The sequence below is a fragment of the Talpa occidentalis genome, unplaced genomic scaffold, assembly GCF_014898055.3.
Source record: "Talpa occidentalis isolate TD23 unplaced genomic scaffold, MPIMG_talOcc4v2.1 talOcc4.249, whole genome shotgun sequence".
Classification (NCBI taxonomy): Eukaryota; Metazoa; Chordata; class Mammalia; order Eulipotyphla; family Talpidae; genus Talpa; species Talpa occidentalis.
Window position 1 is genome coordinate 1 of NW_023602618.1, and position 21,858 is coordinate 21,858.

At 43.1% G+C, this 21,858-nt stretch overlaps 1 protein-coding gene across 1 annotated transcript; it reads right to left on the minus strand.

Moving 5' to 3' along the window:
• Positions 1-918: 918 nt before the first annotated feature.
• LOC119253958 (secernin-1-like) lies at positions 919-17,913 on the minus strand. Its single transcript, XM_037521178.2, has 3 exons — positions 17,742-17,913; positions 4,265-4,446; positions 919-946 (listed from the first exon to the last, which is right to left on the minus strand). Exons 1-3 carry the CDS (start codon positions 17,898-17,900, stop codon positions 919-921), a joined length of 369 nt encoding a protein of 122 aa, XP_037377075.1. The 5' UTR covers positions 17,901-17,913.
• Between the last annotated feature and the right edge of the window lie 3,945 nt (positions 17,914-21,858).

Below are 21,858 nucleotides of genomic sequence, written 5' to 3' on the forward strand. Positions count from 1 at the left end.
TATTTGTCATCCAGTCCTAAGAAAGGCCAATTGTCTCTTAGAATGCCTTGATTCTATTAGAAAGCCTTTGATCTATTTTGGGATCCCATCCTATTCAAATATGAGGGTGAGATGATTCAAGACAGGCACTCCCACTCCTAACATTTCCTTTTCCAGAACTGTCCTCAAAGGCTTAAACAGATGCTGCAGGGAGCACAGAGCAGCAGTTTTCTAAGCATTAAATCCTTGGGTGTGTTCTCTATTCCTCTCTCTCTAGGAACAACTGCCTCAGAGGTACTGGAATTGTTGGCTAGAGGGTATTGAACAGTCTTCACACATCCAAATTCCTCTACAGAAGATTCCAAACACAAAGAGCCACTGAGCCAGGGGTGACCAGGAGCAGTTCCCTGTTATGTGATTGGTTGACCTATAATGACTGGAATGGGGAAATAACCATTCCCTTGGCCAATGAATATAGTCAGTATTAAGGTCATGGAACTGCTGGTGTTCAGAACTGGGTCCTGTCCAGAAAGCAAACAGAAAATAAACTGTTAGAAGTGTGTTTTCGCAATACTTGACATCCCTACACTCTCATTCAGGAAACTCCTGTTCTTAAGAAGCAGAAGCCCAAAAAGGGGAGGCAGGCAACGTGTTGAAGATCCAGCATGGAGGGCTGAAAAGCAGAATGATTCCTCGAGGTCAGGGCTAGAGAACTTGACATGCTTCTCAGCCTTCTTCAGTCCGGGAAGCTCTCTCCATTCACACCACTCACCTGTGATTTGCTCAGCGGCCAGTACTTCCCTATGGTCAAGTACCAGGCTTCCTCCCGATCCACAATCAGATATGCACTTTGGAAGCTGTGCAGGAGTTTGCGTCTTCATAGTAATTCCCACCTTTGTCCATGTTCTTCCAACAAGGCGACAATGACATCTAAGGCTCTTAGCTGTCTCTCCCTTCTAAACCAAGCCTGAAGTGGGTAAACCAGACATATGCCTCTGTCACGTCACACCACATGATTACTATATAGTAATCAAAGACTAGGACAAACTGCTGAAGCATGCCAACACAGGCAAATATGCTAAATACAAAGGCCAATATGCAGATTAACAGTACTCTACCTCAAAATACACCTCACATACATTTCATTTAAAACCCTGGGGGTCTTTTCAAAGCTTTTTCAAGAATCAATGGCTTCTCCCTCTTGAAAGAAAGCTCAGCCACCTCTTTCCTTTCCAACTCTGCCTCACGGAACAGGTCCGCTTAGCAATCACCCTCTGCAAGATCCCCTTCCTATGGTTTATCTGAAGCCCGAGCTAAAGAAAATCTCTGCCCAGTCAGCCTGGCCCTATTATTTTCTACCCCAGGTGTTTTGGTTAGTAATGAAACAGCTCCCATGGCCAGTCACTGTCCTCGATACATATAATTTACTCAGAGATCTCATTAGGAATGGGTCGTTGTTAGGACATGATCAAACCTTTTTTTTAACATATTCCTCCTCCTCCTACCTACTAGCTTTTCTCTACTGGTATGGCTTACAGTTTCAGTTATCAAAAAGCATATACTTTTTCTGACATGAAACAGCAAAATCCTCCCTGTCCTTCCAATTAGTAAAGCCATAAGAGGGCACAGATACTGCCGTCTGCATGACTTTGGACAAATACTGAGTATACTTGAACTTCACTTTTATGTCACCTATAAAATAAGTAACTACATTGTCTCATATGAGAAAGGATTTTATGAGATAATGAATATTAAAATGCACGTGCTAGTCCCCAGGACCATGTAAGTGATGGCAGATTCTGAGAGGTGGCAGCTATGAGCAAAAATCCCATGACTCAGAGATAAGAAAACACAGCTTCTAGTTTTGCTTCTGCCTACCCACCAGTGTATGATCATAAGGAAAGTAACTAAGCCAAACCTTGATTTTCTCCTCAGCAAAGTGAAAACAGTACTATTCCCCTTTCAGGCTGGTTTGAAAGAGTACAGCATATAACAGTACTCAGTAAATGCCCATTTATTCATCTGTGTGTGTTCAAATTGTAATCCTCATGGCAGGAACCCAAGTCTTAGGACAGGGTCAGTGGAGTCTACTGAAGTAGTAGCATAGGCTGGTACTTGGCGAATTTTAACTTGAGAAGCAACGTATTAAAATTGCACCCAACGGATTCTTTCTGAAGGGACTTTCACGTGTTGCCAGGAGAAATCAGATAATGCACTACCTGCTATGGACTTTCTTGTAACAGCCATATTTTCATATCAAATAATTATCAGCAAGAGTGCCATTCATGTGCTACAAATTTCCCCCTAACACTGCCTTTTACTCTCATCTAAATGGCTTTTAAATCTTGCATTGCTCAATTTCTGTCATCTCTATAATAAATAATTCTCTTTGAAGCTTTTGAGCTTCTTCGTGCCCACAGATCTGGCACAAAGTAGATTCAGTAAACCCTGTTGCTTTATTTTTTTTTTTTTTTTTAAAGATTTATTTATTTATTATCATCATTCATCATTTAAGCACTGGTACAGTCAGAAGAGCAGAGGGTGAGAATTCACCAGGCCAGGCGGACAGAAATCAGCAGAAGGACCGATACACTGCTGAGTGGAGCAGCGGCGACAGAGAGGTCGCGCCAATGTGGACCCTCCTCTGGTGGCCGGGAGCAGCTGGGGATCGAACCGCGCTGCAGAGCTCGGGCAGCTCGCAACCCAGCGCTCAACCGCTGCGACCGGGGAGGCCCCCCTGTTGCTTTATAGGCTGATACTCTTGAAAAAAACATCAGAGGCTTTGAAGACAGAGGAAAAATTCTCTTCAGTCATTCCATTGAAACAGCTGTTAAATGGTGATCTTTGGCAGCTCTATAAATTCCATGCCACAAATATAATGATAATTCAAAATGCAAGGCTATAAATGAGGCATTAAAGGGGCACATTTTTCATTGTCAATTCTTCATTTTCAGGATGTCTATTAAATATAGAGGTAAAAATATCAGGACAGCTGTCAAAACATAAGCTTGAAATTTGTATATTTCATTCTGATAATCAACAGAATACTGATTATAAATATTAGGTCTTTCCTCTCTTCTCCAGTTCAGGGAATTGTTCCTTCTAAGCTATGAGAATCAGGCAGGTTCTTGGTGGAGGAAGTATGAGAAAGATGAGGAAGGTACAAAGCAACATGCTACCAAAATTCTTCTAGTAGATCAAATCATCAGTTGCAAGATATGGGCTCCATGGGCCTCCAGGGAATGTAAGTAATTTCTCCCTACAAAACCTACAAGATGTTTTAACTTCTATTCTTTTTATAAGATGTCAACTTGGAAGGTTCTTTGGAATGAAGCATCCAATCTAGGTCTCAAACTGAACAAATGAGAACACTAGGGCCCAGAGGGGTGATACACCACATGTGTATCCACAATGAAACAAAAACCCCAACTCCCAGCCCAACCTTCTTTCACCTATGTCATCAGTCTATTATATTTCACTATTTCACAAAAAGAAAAGCTATAGCCGTCCCCCTCTAGTCATTCATTCTGGACTCATTGATCACCTATTATGTGCCAGGCACATTGTTCTTGGTGCCTGTGACACAAGCAAATGAAAAAGCCAAGATCTTGCTCCCATTCACCGTACATACTGCTTCCTTCTGTTGCATCGTGGCAGGAAGAGAAGGAGAAAGAACAAAGTACAACTGAGATATTGAAGGGAAAGAAGGAAGAGACCTCTGTTCTTTTCCTTAATATTTTATATACTTTTTCTTTCATATATTATTAAATATATTTTAACAACCATAAAATTCACCAACTACGTATTTCAGTAGTTTTTGGCACATACACAGTTTGCCCAACTAGTGATTGCACCACAATCTTAAGTTTAGAATGTTTCAACACCCCATAAAGAAATCCTGTATCTATTAGGAATCAGTCCTCATTCCCATCCTTCTACCCCAACCGCCAGGCAACTACTAATCTACTTTCTGCCACTATGAATTTACCTATTCTAGATATTTCCTATAGGTGGAATTCTAACATGTAGGCTTATAATATTCTGTGTGGCTTATAATGTTTTAAGATTCATCATGTTGTAGCAAGTCTCAGTATTTCATTATTGTTTTATTGTTGAATATTCCATTGCAATCTGTTTTTTTCCCCCAGTCACCTCAAGGTTATGTCAAAAGCTACAGATCTTCTTCAGGATGATTTTATTACACAATATGGAGTTTGGGGGAGTAAATCCTGTCCCCACTCCCCTCCTGTTCTAGGCAGTTGTTTCAAGGAGTCCCCTGCAGTACCTGACCAGATCCATCCCCAGTAAGGCTTCTGTCTCAGTGGCTGGTTCTTTGGCATTGATGGCTTCATTGGCTATGCACACTCCATGTTCATTGGCTCCCATTTCTGCCCCCCAAAGCCAGGCAGGTCTGCTTATCACAATGGCATGAGTCCTAGGAACTTGGTCGATGGAAATGTAAGTGCACTAAAAAATGAAAGACAGTAAAGAAAGGGCTGTGAGCTGTCAGGAACCACTTAGTTTTCACTCTGGTAATTAAGTTGAATCATCAGTTCAGTGATAAACAAGGCTAAATTATGAAAGACCTTGGAAATAACCCAGGCATAAAAGACCCTCCTCCCCAAGTCTCATTGCAGCTCAAAGGTCTCATGGTGTGTTTCCGTTTGGTAGAATTCAGTGTTCAGTCTCTTTGGTTCAAGCCAATCTGTCCATAGTGCTTATGGATATGGTGGTCATCTCCTGAACCAGATACTCAATCTCTACCCTGAATGTTCTGTGTCCAGTCATCTTCATAGAACAGTTGGCCACTGGCATTGTAAACATAGCTATTTATTCTTGTTTGCAAAAACCATTCTACATCAGTGGTTGTTAGACTTTTACAACATTATAGAGTCCCATCTATGAAAGAAACTCTAGGAGCCTAACATAAGAAGCAGATAAAAAGGAAGTCACTTTGTTTGAAGAAGGTCCCTAAGCCTCCAGCAATCATCCACAGGGCTCCCTGAACACAGTTTGGCAATCTACCTGATTGTCCTAGTGTTAGAAAAGGGAAAATGATAATAATACTTTATATTTAACTAATATATTCAATGATTTATATACCCTCCTCCACATTGTGTTTTCCTGTCTGTTCCATTTGATTCTCACACTAACCCATCAGGAGGACACCTAAGGAAACAGTCTCAGAAAGGCATGCTTCTTACTGCCTTCAGTACTCAGCACACCCCGCTGTGTGTCTGGCCTTCTCCAGGTGGCGTGAATCCACCTGGAAAATGAGTGAGCTAATCTAGATCAAACTATCTCTTTCAAAATGTTTTTAGCCTCAGAATGTTTCCTTCATAGAAACTCTCACAAAGGGGGCCTCCCTGGTGGTGCAGGGTTAAAGACAGAGCTATCAAGCTATTGCCACCCCTGCAGCATGAGTTCTATACCCAGCTGGCCAGGGAGTAACCCACATGGCGCAGCAGACCTCTCCTGCTTCACCCACTGCTTCCCTCAGCAGCGTATTCAGTAGATCTGCCTGTTCTGCTCCCCACCTTGTCTCTGGTGAATCCTCTCACCCACTGCACTTCTGGCTTACACCCAGTTCTTGTATGTATAAATAAATAAATCTTTTTAAAAAATTCTCACAAAAAAGCATTAAGACAGTAAAACTGGTCAGAGTGTGTTGAGGCAAAAGAAACAATTGGCATGGGACAGGGGTTGGGTAGCTCAGAGCCCTGCCTGCTGGTTATTCCCTGCCCACTTTGGGCCCCTGGGAGGACTCCACAGAGCAGCTCCAAAACAGCTAACCTAGATTCCCCACGCAGGGCCTCCTGCTCTGACATTCTATCAGTCTATGCCATACTCTTTGAGTGGTAGAAGCAATATGGAATTTGGGGCTCTAAATTACAAGGCTCTACAGCTCTCAAGGGAGAATTTTATCAGCTGCAGTAGCCATTTACATTTTAAATTGGGCAGCTGAAAGCTTAGATCAACCACAGCTTCAAATCTTTTTTTGATTGAAGACCCAGTTATATTGACTGAATGCAGCCACAAAGTTATTCTGCATTGATTTTCCATAATCTCTAAACCTCGGGTAAAAGCTAAAATGCACGCATCACGCACACTCATTGATCAGGTTGTTATAGGACAGGGAGAGGGGCAGCCCAAACCCCACAAACCTGCCTATTTTAAATGGGTTTTGCCATCTGCCGCATCAACACAAAACATATGAGACTTTAATGGGAAGGAACTTTAATAAAACTAGGAAACAATACAGGAAAAGCAAATAATCTAGTTTCTAAATGAAACATCCAAAGTTACCCATTCCCTCGTGGGTAAAACTTCATTTAAATGGGATCGGCCCAGAACAAGGCCCCAAAGCCTGCTACAAGTCTAAAGCATCTTCCAGTGGGGACCCACAGAAAAGGGTCACAAACAACCAGACAAGCCCGGAAGGAAAAGAGCAAAATCAACATCAAGATAAAAGCTGCCATGGTCACCTCCCCACGGGTCTCACCCACATCTGTGTCACCCAGTTCACGACCAAAAGACAAGCGTAGTTTCTTCACGTGTCTCTAGGCTCCACGCGCCTCCTCCAGGTCTCCTGGCTCCATCCTGTTTCCTTCCTCAGTCTCTTCTACAACTTTTCTCTTCTCTTTCTACTCAGTTCCACCCTCCCTTGGGTGGGGCAGGGAACCTCCCCTTTCCTGGGGACCACCCTGTTACAAGGTGACAACCATATCTTCAACATCCACATTAGGTATTGCTTTGCATTGGGGAAATGGGATTTCACTTGATAAATATTTGTAAACTGAAAGCTAATTAAATCCAGAGGTTATCAAAAGACCCTTGAGTTTTTCCATGGCAATTTGACAATAAAATACTCTTGAAATGTTTTCTTCTATTCAATTCCCCAAAGATACTTACTTAAAAAATGATTCTTCCAGAGCAACAAGCTGGCCAAAGCTGTAAACAATTATGGTAGGGCCCTCCATGCGCTTGTAAATATAATTGAAATTTATATCTTCAAATTGCAGTCTTTCATGTAAAATGTGGAGCAGGCATTGACCAAGAATTATTTCCTTAAGCAAATAACTGTGTATGGGCTCTGTGCAAGGAGTCAGACCAATTCTCTCTATTACACATGGTTGCTTCTTGACTATATCACCTCTGAGTGCATGTCACTTCCCAAACTTCTGGGCCCACTGAGTTCCAGTGACAAATTCTTTTTTTTTTTTTTTTTTTTAAGATTTATTTATTTATTTATACAAGCACTGGGTACAGTCAGAAGCGTGGGAGGGTGAGAAAATTCACCAGAGCCAGAGCAGGGAACAGAGCAGGCAGACTGACGAAATACACTGCTGCAGGGAGCAGCAGGCGGCAGGAGAGGTCTGCGCTTCATGTGGGACCCTCGCCTGATGGCCAGGGATCAAACTGGTGCTGCAGAGGCTGCGGGCAGCTTCGCAACCCAGCACTCAACCGCTGCACCACCGGGAGGCCCTCCAGCAACAAATTCTATCTCAAATCAGTAATGAGGGAAAGAATCTCAGATTCTGAAGTATAGATTTATTATAAAGCTTTCGCTTTCATTTCACCAAATATCCCTAGAGTACCAACCATACACAAGGAATTTGTGTAAGTGTAGATAAATCATAGAGGATGCCCAGTCCCCGCCCATCCTTTCTGCTGGGAAGTTAGGAGAGGCACACACACACGTTACTGTAACCATGTGGCCAACTTTAGTGTCACTGAGGCTTGTCTACTAAATAGGCCAGATTGCATCTTGCCTGTCCCAACCTTGTACTCTTGATGAATCCAAATAAGCTCTACTTTTTCTCTTTCTCTCCTTTCATTTATTTCCTTCAAAAATACTATATAATTGACCTATTTATCACATCAGATCTTTATATATGCTCTCTTCCCCAGTTAGAATGTAAGCTCCATGAGAGCATGGAAACATCTTTGTTGTTTAGTTCCCTGATAACCCAAATCTGGAACATATTGGGCATCAATAAAGCTTTCTATGAATGAATGAATGATGAATGAATGAATGATGAGTGAATGAATGAGTGAATGAATGAATGACAAAGGTCAAAGGGAGCATAATAGAGGTTCAAAGGAAAGAGGCACACATCCACCAGGCCAAACACTACCAAGTGGGTGATATTTGAGTTGAATATGAAAACTCGGTCAGCCGATTCCAGACAGAGGAAAGAGCCTAAGAAGAGAAAAAGAAGGGTCTACCCAAAGTGTGTTCATGGTCCAGTGAGTTTTTCGCTAAGCTGCTTAGTGGAGCGCTGTGATGGCACTGAGTCACAGAACTGCAAGAGCTCAATAAGTACTTACTGATAAAAACATTGATAATTGAATCAAAAAGACCATATGGTTTTTGTGGGAGTTCAAAATGTATGCAGCCAACTTGAGACTTTTCAGGCCAAACTCAGAATGAAGTGGAAGGAAAGAGATCCCCAAATAGCCAGATGGGCCAGCTCAGTCCCTCCTCAGCATTGGGCTAAAAGCCAGAGAACCAGCTCTCCCTCACAGGCTACAGAACAGGGGGAGGGAGAGAAGGGGTAAATGTGTCAGAGCCTTGAAGAGCCTGTAACTCGGGCCCCTTAGGGCATCGTTGTAGTGGATTGCTGAAGACCTGGCCTAACAAGGGTTCTTCAGGTTGTAACTCATACATGCACCATTGTACCTGATATCTGACTAAGGACACCAGGTCCAGGAGGGAGTAAGGAGGATGTCCACACTTATTTCCTATAGATTGGTTCTTTAAAATCCCAGCTGGGAAGCAAACTTCACAAATAAGGACCATGTACAGATGTCAGCAACCTCTTTTTGTAAAATCAGCTCATCTAGAACATGAACTCCACAGGTGGTCATTGTTTTTTGGGTTGTTTTTTTAATTTTATTTTTATATTCCCCATACAATTGCAACCCCCTTATTTTGAACCCAATCCCTCCTTTCCCCATCCCCCTACCCCCCATAGTGTGTCTCTGGTTCATAGTTGTTTGTTGATTTTGATTTTTACTTTATTATAATTAGCTTTTTTCCTGGTCCCTTATAGGTTTTCTAGATTCCTGCTATCACTGAGACCATCCGGTATTTTTCTTTTTCTTTCTGGCTTATTTCGCATGATCCCTTCTAGCTCCATCCATGTTGGGGCAAATTGCATGTGTTTATCTTTTTTGAATGCTGAGTAATACTCCATGGTGTATATGTACCACATCTTCTTGATCCAGTCATCTATTTTTGGGCATTTGGGTTGTTTCTAAAGCTTAGCTATTGTAAATAGTGCTGCTATAAACATAGGGGTGCAGGTGCTCTTTGGAACTGATGTTTCTGTGTCCTTTGGGTAAATATCTAGGAGTGGAATTGTTACAGGGCAGCCCCTGTAACAATTGTGTAATTGTTACAGGGTTGCCTGGCTGTAGGTCCTCACCCACGCGCTTAAAAGGGACTTATGAATACTCCACTACAGGCACACACAAAAGGTTAATAAAAGGTTTATTTATAAGGGAAAAGGAAATAAGGAAAATGTACAACTTAGGGAGAAAATAGGGAAATGAAGTCTTTAATGCGTCCTACCCAATCCAACGACCTGGAAACCCAAAAAGCACTCTCAGAGCTGGCTGTGAGCTGGTGGAGAGCCAAAATGGGGGGGGACCCCTAAAAAGCCCACGTGTCTGGCTTTATACCAACCTGGCTGCTTAACCCCACCCTCAGGTCCCAGCCACCTTTCCTTTGGTGGTGATGGGATTTGGAGTTCCCAGTGTCTTTGGCTTTGGCCTGGGGTGCGGATGGAGTCCACAAAGCCTGTATGGAATTAGCTTTAGGACATCCTTTTCCCCCTACCAGAATTGCTGGATCATTTGTGAGCTCTATCTTTAGTAGGCTGAGGAATCTCCACACAGCTTTCCATAGTGGTTGGTCCAGTTTGCACTCAGGTGGTCATTGTTTTTAAATAAAATTTACCAACCTTTACAACTGCCATGTTATTAAAGAGGCAGAGAAAAGGGGGATTTAAGGTAGCAGGGAGGTTTTACAGCAGGGGTTGTGGAGATCCAAAAACCACCTGGAATCTTCTTTCAGTGCAGCAAAAACAACTTACATCCCCAAGTAAAAAGACCTAGCTGAATTCCTATCAGAAAATAAAAACAAAAAAGACAAATGTTGACCACTTAAAGGGTCAGTATTTACAGATACGGTTTTGGCCTCAGCCTTGGAGAAGCTGTTACCAGGGCTGGATAGATTGTCTTGCTGCCTGTGGCCTCTCCCACCAGCTTTTAATAAAACCAATCTTCCTTCCGCATAGCCTCTGGGTGCTCAGGCCACAGAACAATGAAGAACAACGCCCAGGCTGGGGGAACGGCAGTGAGGCATCTGCTAAAGGCCCTGATGCTCATCCTCGAAGTTTTAAAGGCACTGGGAGAACTGGCTCTCAAGTGGCACCTGGGGACTCATGCCAAGCTGGGAAATGGAAAGATGAGCCCTGACAAGGACCCAGAGACAAAGAAAAAAGGAAATTCTGTCATTGTGGAAATGACAAGGCCCTGATTATTTTGTGTTTGTGTCAGAAATGAAAATGCAAAATCGCTTCACGCGGTGGCGCAGTGCTTGCACATTCCAGCACACACTTTTTCTGGATCTCTCCCAGTGAAAGGGAAATGGAGACACTCGCACAATAGACATTTCAATTAATGAAATGCAACCATTGTGCCTTCCCTACTGTACTCGGATGGGGAACACAACCCTGGCACCACCAGCAAAAACCACTGTGAAATGAGTTGATGAGTCAGCCAGACTTCTTAGAGTGTGAAAGAAAAGCAGGGAAAATAGGGTGCTTTAGAAAAATATTTTTAGTTTCAGAAAATTTGCAACTCTAAAGGAGCCTGGCTAATTATCACTAAGTTTTTGTTTCGTTGTTTTTATTCCTGATTTTTTATCTCAGTGTCTTGCCTGCTACTTGATTGGTTTTTGAAAATGGGCCCTGGAGATTCATAAGAATCTAAATAAAGAACAAAGAAGATGTTGAGATGAGAGGGGAACACTCTGAACCACACTTCAGAAGAACAGCTTTTTATGCCCCTGAAGCTGTAAGATCTTTAAGGGTGGGCAACACAACGGCCTGGGGTCAGAAACTGGCTTAGGAAAGGAGCCTCAAGGCAAGGAAGCCCAACGTTGAGGGAGACGCTCAGGAGACGCTCAGCCTCCATACCAAGCTGGGGCCGAAGGGAAGGGAGCACACCTTTTGCTCAGCGGCCACAGAACTTTGCTCAGCTTTTTGATACCAGAATGACTGTGCTTTCCTACTGAAGGAGCAAGTTGGAAATGTAGGCAGTTGGGCCACAGGGTGGGGGTGGGGGGGGGAACTCAGCCTTGCTTACACCCTGGAAAACAATGAATTCCACAGGTTTCCCACACCCACGCCTAAGGGCAAACACCTGTGTTGACCAAGATTAGCACCATTTGCTTCCCCAAAACCAGATGTCATCCCCAAGGAGACCCTGGCCCCACTGACAATGCATGGCCAAAGGCAACCACCAAGAAACCCACTGTGAGCCCTGCCCATCAAAAAGACACAAGGCAGGGCCTCCCTGGTGGCACAGAGCACCAGCCCTGTGAAGCTGTCCGCAGCCTCTGCAGCACTTGTTCAATCCCAGCAGGGAGAATCCCACATGGCGCAGCAGACCTCTCCTGTCTCGCCTGCTGCTCCCCTCAGCAGTGTATTTTGGTCAGTCTGCCTATTCTGTTCCCCGCTGTCTCTGGTGAAGAGGTCACCCTCCCATGCCTCTGGCCTGTACCCCAGCTCTTGTATAAATAAAAAATAAATCTTAAAAAAAAAAAAAAGACACAAGGCAGTCACCCAGCCACCACCACCAGACCCCTCATTTTTAAATAAAGCTTGTAAGCCCCCATTTCCTGCCCCTCAGCAACTACCCACTCCGGATCTCTCTGTTCAGAGAGTTTTTCCTGTCCTCCTTATCTAAAAATAAACTTCTTACTTTTCTGTCTATCTCTGGTCTCCACATTTAATTCTTCCCTCACCGAGACAAGTAGGTGTTTTGGGGTTCCTAAATTTAGTACTATACAAGGTAATCTTCAGAATTAAGATTCAGACACTGCTGCCCCTCACACACTCACATGCACACATCACTAACATATCCTCCATCTAGACAATTTTACTAGCAGAGCTATTGTTACAGGACAGGGAGAGGGGCAGCCCAAACCCCGCAAACCTGCCTATTCTATATAGGGTTCTACCATCCGCCGCATTAACACAAAACAGACTTTAATGGGAAGGAACTTTAATACAATTTGGAAATAATACAGGAAAAGCAAAGAATCTAGTTTCTAAATCAAGCACCGAGAGTTACCCGTGCCCTTGTGGGTAAAACTCCATCCAAATGGGACTGGCCCAGAGCAAGGCCCCAAAGCCTGCCACAAGTCTAAAGCGTCTTCCAGTGGGGACCCACAGAAAAGGGTCAGAAACAACCAGACAAGCCCAGAAGGAAAAGAACAAAATCAAAATCAAGATAAAAGCTGCCATGGTCACCTCCCCACGGGTCTCACCCACATCTGTGTCACCCAGTCCACGACCAAAAGGCAAGCTCAGTTTCTTCACATGTCTCTTGGCCCCATGTGCCTCCTCCAGGTCTTCTGGATCTCCATCCTGCTTCCTTCCTTCCTCAGTCTCCTCTGCAGCCTCTTCTCTCCCTGCTCAGCTCCACCCTCCCTTGGGTGGGGCAAAAAACCTGAAACCTCCCCCTTTCCTGGGAACCACCCTGTTACACAACCAGCTATCATTCATAGGTGATTTTCTATTCTTGCAAATATTTTCATTGGGGAGGGAAAGGAAAATGATCTACCAAAAGCCTGCCCCAAATCGTGAAATTTGCATGGCCTGGCCAGGGACACTACCCTGAGTCCATACAGAACTTCATGTAGCGGAAAGTAGAAATAAATTTTTAAAAATGAAAAATGGAGACTTTAAATTTCAAAGGAAGGAAACAATGGAGTTGAGATTTATTACAATTTAAAAAGAGACTTTCAAAAAATAGTATGTGTCAAATCTGCCTTGTCTACTAAGTTTGTCTCCATAAATTGTGGTGTAGCCAGCCTCTTGGACACCACATACAAATAACGTCGACTGTAGTTGAAATCTACTGTTTTTCTGGAACAGTATTTTTTTTCTAAATAGAAAGTTCCAGTACATAAGAATAGACTCTACCCACACAGTAGCCCTGGGGAGGAGCAGGACTGAGGTAAAGCTGAGATCATTTCTGAGATGCATAGTGTACTGTGTCCTTGGAGGACAAAGGGACTTTCATAAATGGAAATATATATACACATCCTACTCTGCAACCAAGAGAGAAGTTGTTAAAAACCCACCATCCACAGGAAAAGATTAAAGAACATAAAATAAAATGCTCCAATCTGCCAACTGTGTAGTTGAACAAAACTGTGCAGTATAATTTTAGAATTGAAAGATCTCAATGCTTCAGGACCCTAGTTCTGATTCTTCCAGTCTCAAGCAAGTTGCACATGTAGGTTTAGTAGATAGTTGATGGACAAGGTAGACAGACTGAGGAGGAGGAAGGGTGGGTACGTGGAAAAGTGGGAGGGAAGACCACTTGGGAACATGGCCCAGCTGGGAGAGGGGAGGGTGTGTGTGAGTGAGCTGGATGACTTTTTTGCACATGGTTATTCTCAGAAAATGAATTCATAGGATCTCAACAGCCAAGGATGAGCTTTCTAAGAAAACTACAGAATATGTTTGTTTAAAATGTCATGAAACATTTGAGAAATAGATGGTTTTTAATGGGAGAGTCTTACTCTTCATGAGTTTTAGTTTTTATCTGTAGGTTAATAAGTGCTCCTATGAGGGGCCTCCCTGGTGGCACAGGGGCTAAAGTCTCAGCACTATCAAGCTATCACCAGCCACTGTGGCATGAGTTCGATCCCTGACCAGGGAGCTAACCCACATGGCGCAGCAGACCTCTTCTGTCTCACTCACTGCTCCTCTCAGCAGTGTATTTCAGTAGATCCGCCTGTTCTGCTCCCCATTCTGTCTCTGAATTCTCTCACCCCCCCACACCTCTGGCCTGTACCCCAGTTCTTGCATGCATAAATAAATACATCTTTAAAAAAAAGAATAATATACAACAACAAAGCATATGCATACTGTTCATTTCAGAGACATGACTGTTCCCATCTGGAATTATCTTGTGTACTCAATGGTGCTGATAGAGGAAAAGGAACAAATGAGATAGAGGGAAAAGTATCTGGTTTTTGATCTGTGAGGTTATTTTACCCACAGAAGATGAATGTACAAACGCACAGGAGCAGCTCCAGACTCAGGCATGCAACTCTGAAAAGCCAGGGCTGCCTTAGAGACTAATGCTGGTATGTCTCTGACTGCGTCTATTCATACAAGGGGATGCAATTTTACTACCAGTGTATTTGAGTTATTGGGTTGTGGGAAAAGTCATAAAGCATTGGAAAAAACAGAAAAAAACATGTCATGACTTTTCTGACCACACAATATAATATGGCATGGGTTAGCTAACGAAAGGAACCTAGTCTATTACCAAAACGATTCTCACTGTGAAAGTAAAATATCCCTATTTCCACAAAGTAAAAATGAACTTTTCTAAAATATTTATTTCAGATATAGTTGTAAATGGTCTTGTGTGATATTGTAGTGACTAAGGTTATTAACAAATAACCCCAAAATTCAGTAGTGTAAAAGCACCATTTATTGTGCTTGCTAGTTGGATAGGTCTGGAATTGCATGGGGCACAGCAGGGACTGTGTGTCTCCATGTGTCTGGGCCTGGCATCATCTCATGTGTGGGCAGCGGGTGCTGCTGTCAGCTAGCGGACTTCAGTTCCCCTCCCTGTGGTCTCTCTGTGCGGGTTGAGCTTGGGATCCTTCCAGCATGGTGCCTGGGTTCTTAGGGTTAGATCCTGAGAGAGGGACAAGCACAGATGAATCCTTCTGTGCCCCAGCCCAGGAGGTTGCAGGGCATCAATCCCACCACACTCCAATGGTCGGAGCCACCACAAACCTCACTAAAATCCATGCCATGGAAAAGTGTCCATCACTCGATAAGAAGAGCATGTGGAATTTGAGCATTTGATGATTTGATGCATCTTTGGGGAACTAAATCTACCCAGATAAAAAATCAAAACATTGCTTTAGTTTTTAATGGTACTCTGGGGAAAAGATGGACAAATCTAAAGTAGCCAGAGGGGGAAGGTCAGTAAAAATTCCAACCAGCAAACATCATCCATATCAATTCCACTCACTTCTAGGGAAATAAAGAGACATTCAAATTCAAATGACATGGATATTCAAACATTAATGAAGGCCTATTTAAAACCTAGCATGATCACCAGAGAAGCTAGCACTCTCCACTACCTGTATGAAGGAAAAGTGGCACTCAAGTTTAAGAATGAGGACTGTTAGTGCCGTGGGAGAGGCTGGTGGTTCTGGTGCAGGTCCTGGGAGAGGGGTCAGCCATGGCCCCATCCACAGACAGCAATGACAAGTCTCAACTCTGTCCATTTCAGTTCCTCTGCTAAATTCATCTAACCTAAGCTCTTTGGTGCTGATAAGTACTTCTAAACGACTGAAACAGATAAAAGATTCAGATAAGATAATATACATACTGATGAATACCCATTTAAAACCTAGCACAATCACCAGAAAAATCTGTTTATTTTGTAAAGTATAGAACACCAAAGAGCAGAGGTTATAAGAGTGAAAAGAACTAGCTAATTTACCAGTTCCCAATTTGTTTTTTTTCCTTAACAACTCTTATTTAAACCTACACACACACACACACACACACACACACTTAAATATTCCATAACCAAGAAGGCTACTCCATTAGTGTAAAAATGGTTCAATTTACCATATAAATAAAATGTACCTTATAAATAGAAAGAAAAAAAATCAAATAATTATCTCCATAATCACTGATAAGACCTTTAGCAAAATTTAATACCTATTTCTGAGTTTTTTTTAAAAAGTACTCAAAATAGGAACTGATAGATAATTTTTAATATGATAAAATATATAAACCTCAATCCCAAAGCCAGGATCTTACCTAAAGGAAGCACTAGTTACTGCCCAACTCACATCAGAAATAAAGGCAAAGATACCTTCTAATTTCCACTACTATTTGACAAGGAATTCAAACTATAAGCCAATGTAATCAGAGAAGAAGATAGAGATGTTAAGAATACACAAACTATCTCTATTGGCAGGTGATATAACAAGATGACTGGAAAATCCAAGAAAATCATTGAGAAAAGCTGATCCAAGCAATAAAAGAATTTAGTGAAATGGCAGAGTGTAAAATTAATGCAAAACAGCCATCAAGAAAGTTTGACAACATGCTCAGGAATGTGGAGAAACAGTCATATACTCAGGAGGGAAGGCAAAATTATATTCTACCTACTAAAGGAAATATAGCAATAGCTAACAAAATTACCTATTTACCATGCAACATAGCAATGCTATTTTTAGGCATCTCTTGGCCAAGAGTGACAAAAACAACATTTTTTCTTTTTTTGTGGAACCCTCACCGGTGGCCAGGGAATGAATCGGTGCTGCAGAGGCTGCGGGCAGCCTCTCAGCCCAGCGTTCAACCGCTGCGCCACCAGGGGAGGCCCGACAAAAACAGCATTTTAAAGGCATTTAAAATAAAAAATCGGGCCTCCCCGGTGGCGCAGCGGTTGAGCGCTGGGTTGCGAAGCTGCCCGCAGCCTCTGCAGCGCCGGTTCGATCCCCGGCTGCTCCCCGGCCACTGGAGGAGGGTCCCACATGGCGCGCAGACCTCTCCTGCCGCCCGCTGCTCCCCTCAGCAGTGTCCTTCGGTCCTTCTGCCTGCTCTGCTCCCCGCTCTGGCTCTGGTGAATTCTCTCACCCTCCCGCGCTTCTGACTGTACCCAGTGCTTGTATAAATAAATAAATAAATCTTAAAAAAAAAAAAAAAAAAAAGACTTAGCATTATTTAAAAAAAAAAATAAAATAAAATAAAATAAAAAATCGATGTGTACTATTTTACCATGATAAAATATATATATAAATATATATATGCCAAACCCACTGTGACAGATGCACAAGACTATTATTCACTTGAGTGCCATCTGTAATAGCAACAGACTGGAAAACAATCCAAATATCCAGCAATACGGGACTGGGTAAACTAGAGTATATCCATCGAATGAAGCACTGTGGAATGATCTCCAAGACATGGTTTTGGTTGGAAAAAGCAAAGTGGAGAAAGGTGCATCCAGCATGCTACCATTCACCTAAGGAAGGGGGAAGGGACTGGTTGCATATACGTGTGTGTGTGTGTGTGTGTGTGTGTGTGTGTGTAGCTTATGACTTTAAATGGAAGGGCAAACCAAAAAACTGCCCAAACCTGGTTACTTAGAGAAGAAAAAGGAAATGGAGTAAAGGCGGCAGGGGTAGAAGCTGGACTTCTATAAATATTCATTGTTTACATTGTGTATATTGGAGTTGGAAACCAAATATATATTTTACTTAATTATAGAACAAAGACCAGAGCAACAAACATAAATTTCACCACTGACCCTATTTTTAAGGCGGTAGCCAAACCTGCATAGAAAGGGGAATGAGCAGAACCAAAGGGACAGATCAGACCAGGGAGCAAGCTTCCGTGAAAGAAGTAAAGGTCTAACGGGCAAAGCCAGAGAAAGAATAAATGCTAATGGAGAGACTGCAGCATGTGACTTACCTCAACCTTGCTCTCAGGTTCATGATCAGCAGCCGAGAAATACACAACCTCCTGCACTTCATCCCTGGGCCGAGCTGAATTTTTTCCAAATACCACCAGACCTTCCTTAGCCTGTGGTGGGAAGGCCACGAAACAGTAACTCGGAGGAGATACAGCCATCCTGAAAAAAGAGTTCCAGAGAGAGTGGAAGTACATTCCATCAGTGGGTTCCTCAAACACATTTCCCCGACTAAAATAGTTTTTGTATTGAACTGTGTGCAGTCAGCTAGCTCATTAAGAGATCCCAGCTGGCAAACGAAGGTGGGGCGCCTGGAGTAGAATTGCAGAGGCCTGGAGACTAGATAATAGTGTTTAGTACTCTGTGGGATTAAACAAGCTCAGATTTGCAACAAACTGCAGTGGCAGCCAAAAGTGCAATGACGTAGGAAAAGGAAAGGAGGTTATTGTTCCAGATAGAAAACTAACACGCGCGCGCACACACACACACACTGCAATCTGTTGCAGTAATAGAAAAATATACTTTTTAACAGTGCACCACAGAAGTGACTTGGATCTGGAGATGCATGTTCAAGGCTGCCATGAACATAATAGATTTTGGGGGGTGATAACGGGGAGATGGGTCCAGAGATTAATTGAAAGATACTCCACCTTTCAGTACATTTTCATCTACCTCAATGACAAGACATTCAAACACCTCTTGGTTTTTCTCCCACCTCTAAATACTGGTGAGCTGACCTTTTCTCTTATATTGAGTCATTGAGCATCCTCAGTGCTTGATCTTTCTTCCCTCATTTGATCTCCTTTCTCCCTGGGAAAACATATGCATTGCTCACGTGTGCTATGACCTCCACATTTAATTCCTGCTCAGTTCTCTACTTGAGCTCCTGTCATATAGACCCAACTGCCTACCTGAGCTCCAAACTGATTTCATCACTCTCTTCCCCAAACTGGGTCCCTTTCCAACGTTCCCCATCTCAGTGGCCAGGTGCTTCATCCATCCCACTGAAGCATCCAGAACTCAGGAATGAGCCTTATCGGCTGCTTCATGGCATTAACATATCACCAAGTCCTGTCTATTTCATCTCTTAAATCTATGGAAACTCCTCTTCTCTCCACCTCTACTACATCGCCCTGCACTGGGGTACCGTTATCTCCAGCTTGGATCACTCAGCAACCTCCTAAGGGGTCTCTCCATAACTTCTATTACTCTCCCTCCAAACATTTCCCACACTGCAGCCAGGGTGATCTGCTGGTCAAGTAAGTGCCCCCATCTAGTCACATCTCACACTATTCGCCCCTCCACTCTCTTAACTCCAGCACACGACCCATTTCCTAGTTACCCTGATCTTCCCAGGGCCTTTGCACAGGCCCCTTTCCTGAGCACTCTTTCCTCTGCACCCAAACCACTGACCTAGTTAATGGCTGCTCCTTCACATGTCAGCTCAAATAGCACTCTAATTTATGTTGCTGTGCTACACACTCCGGGGAATCCTGTTCTCTTCCTTTATGTAGCAATCACAATCTGAAGTACCTGTGTAATTATTTTTTTTCTTTCTTTTTTTTTTAAAGATTTATTATTTATGCATACAAGAGTTGAGGTACAGAGGCCAGAGGTGCGGAGGGTGAGAGGATTCACCAGAGATAGAGTGGGGAACAGTACAGGCAGATTGACCAAAGTACACTGCTGAGGGGAGCAGCGGGCGAGTCAGGAGAGGTCTGCTGTGCCATGTGGTAGCTCCCTGGCTGGATCGAACTCATGCTGCAGTGGCTGTGGACAGCTTCATAGGTTACGTCTTAACCCCTTGCACCACCAGGGAGGCCCACCTGTGTAATTATTTTAATATCAACAATCAATTCTTAGTCTCTCCCCCTAAAAGTTGAAGCAATATAAATGCAGGGACCACATCCTTTTGCACACTTCTGTAAACTCAGCTCTACACGAGTAGGGTCGGGTAGATTTTCAATTAATAATAAACCAGTGTTCTGTCCTTTTTTTAAGTATTCCACCAAACTGAAGCTAGCACTTTGCATCTCATTCTCACCACCATTCCTCTGCACCTGGCTACAATGTCCTTCTCTGAGTCTTTGGGCATATCTTTCAGGATTGGCTTCAAAATCCTTTCCTTTCAGGAAAATTTCCATAGAGGACTCTGTCATTTTCTTGCCTTGAATAAGGACCAATGCATCCAGTTTTCCCCAGGAAAATGTGCATCCATTGCTTATAAATGCATCACTTTAGCTATTTCAAATAAAAAACCCCAATTTTTTATTAGTTTATCCCTTGTATTACTGACACTCAGCAAATATTATTTATAAAAACCTATCATAGCGCCTCCCCGGTGGCATAGCGGGTTGAGTGCTGCGCTGTGAAGCTGCCTGGAGCCTCTGCAGTGTGGATTTGATTCCTGGCTGGCCAGGGAGAAACCCACAAGGCATGGCAGACCTCTCCTGCCTCTCCTGCTGCTGCCCTCAGCAGTGTCTTCGGTCTGTCTGCCTGTTCTGCTCCCCACTCTCTCTGGTGAATTCTCTCACCCTCCCATGCCTCTAACCTGTACCCCAGTTCTTGTATAAATAAATAAACCTTTTAAAAAAAAGCTATCTTTAGTACAAATGGGAGGCTTAATTAAAAACTAAAATAGAACAATCATTGTTACTTCACTCATACTTAGGGGACCTCTTCTACCTTTACTCTTCTACACATTAAAAAAAAAAAGCTATCATATTTACACTATCGAGTCTCCACCTTAAATGTGTATTATTTTATGAGTCCAAGACCTAAGTGAGAACTAAAGCAATGTTCTCAGAAAAGCAAGTGGAATTCAAAACTCAGCCACCACCTACCAACTATGTGACCTTAAGTAGGTCGCTTTACCCCTAGGGTTTCTCTCTTCTGCAAATGTTTTGCCCTAGCCCACAGATTTATCATGGCCATCAAGTGAAATGATGCTTGAGAACATATTTTGCAACTGTGGAGGCTGCATGAGCATAAGATTTTTTTTTTGGGTTTTGGCTGTTCCAGTAGAACAGTGTGTCAAATTTCGATTGAGTAAGCCCATTAAAACCAACCCACCTTCCTAATAACTGCAGCACTGATCAGTCGCCAAGTCAGCAACATTCTATGTTTAGAAATGTCTTTGTGATGACCACTTGCTGTTCCAGGATCCAGGCTTTAAGAGAATCTGCAAAGGCATACCCTGGGCAGTCAGAGCTCTTTCCCTTACTTCTTAATGCAGTCCCTTGCAGAGAAATGGGGGAGCCCAGATTCCTGAAACTAACTCCCTCCTACCTCAAGAACAATCCCTTCTCCCCTTTGTGAGCAAGAAAAGGCAGAAAGATAAAGAGACTCCAGTTCTTTCTTCCTTTAACCTTTCCTAATTTCACAAAAACTTATTTTCCGACTGGGATAAAGAGAGATAAACAAAGGCTCTCTATGTATTAGAAAGACCTAGAATAATTATGAGATAAAATGCCTTTATAGAGGGTTGCTAGAATTTGGGGTGGGAGGAATTGTTGACTGAGTCAAAGACTCAGGAGATCAGGGCCTCCCTGGTGTCACAAGAGGTTAGCACAGCCCTGTGAAGTTATTAGCAGCCTCTGTAGCACAAGTTCAATCCCTGGCCGGCCAGGGAGCTACCCACATGGCACAGCAGACCTTTCCTGTCTCACCCGCTGCTCCCCTCAGCAGTGTATTCCAGTCAGTCTGCCTGTTCTGTTCCCCACTCTGTCACTGGTGAATCCTCTCACCCCATCCCCGCGCCACACCTCTGGCCTGTACCCCAGCTCTTGTATGCATAAATAAGTCTTTTTTTTAAAAAAAAAAAAAAAGAAGAAGAAAGACCCAGGAGATCAGAAGGAGAAGGGGTGCATGTACTTATCTTTGGATGCTTCTCCTATATGATATGACTACCCTGCCTCACCTATTGCTGGGCCATTTCAAAAGTCCTAGTGTCTGGTACAAGGAGAACATTTGGAAAGTGCTAGCATCTGGTACAAGCAGAACCTTACTTTATCTGATCTTTTAAAATGGTAGGAATCCACTAGTCTTGCATTTATGAGCTGTGTCTGTAGAAAATAAATAAAACCCACATGGTTTTTGACAAGCACCTATTCTTTAGCC

Excerpts from the sequence above, each read along its gene's own strand:
- LOC119253958 (XM_037521178.2), bottom strand. The coding sequence starts at position 17,900 with ATGGCTGTATCTCCTCCGAGTTACTGTTTCGTGGCCTTCCCACCACAG. Across the intron at positions 4,447-17,741 it reads AACCTGAGAGCAAGGTTGAG|TGCACTTACATTTCCATCGA; the intron begins GTAAGTCACATG and ends TTCATTTTTTAG. Across the intron at positions 947-4,264 it reads CTGGGGATGGATCTGGTCAG|GCTTGGTTTAGAAGGGAGAG; the intron begins GTACTGCAGGGG and ends TACCCACTTCAG.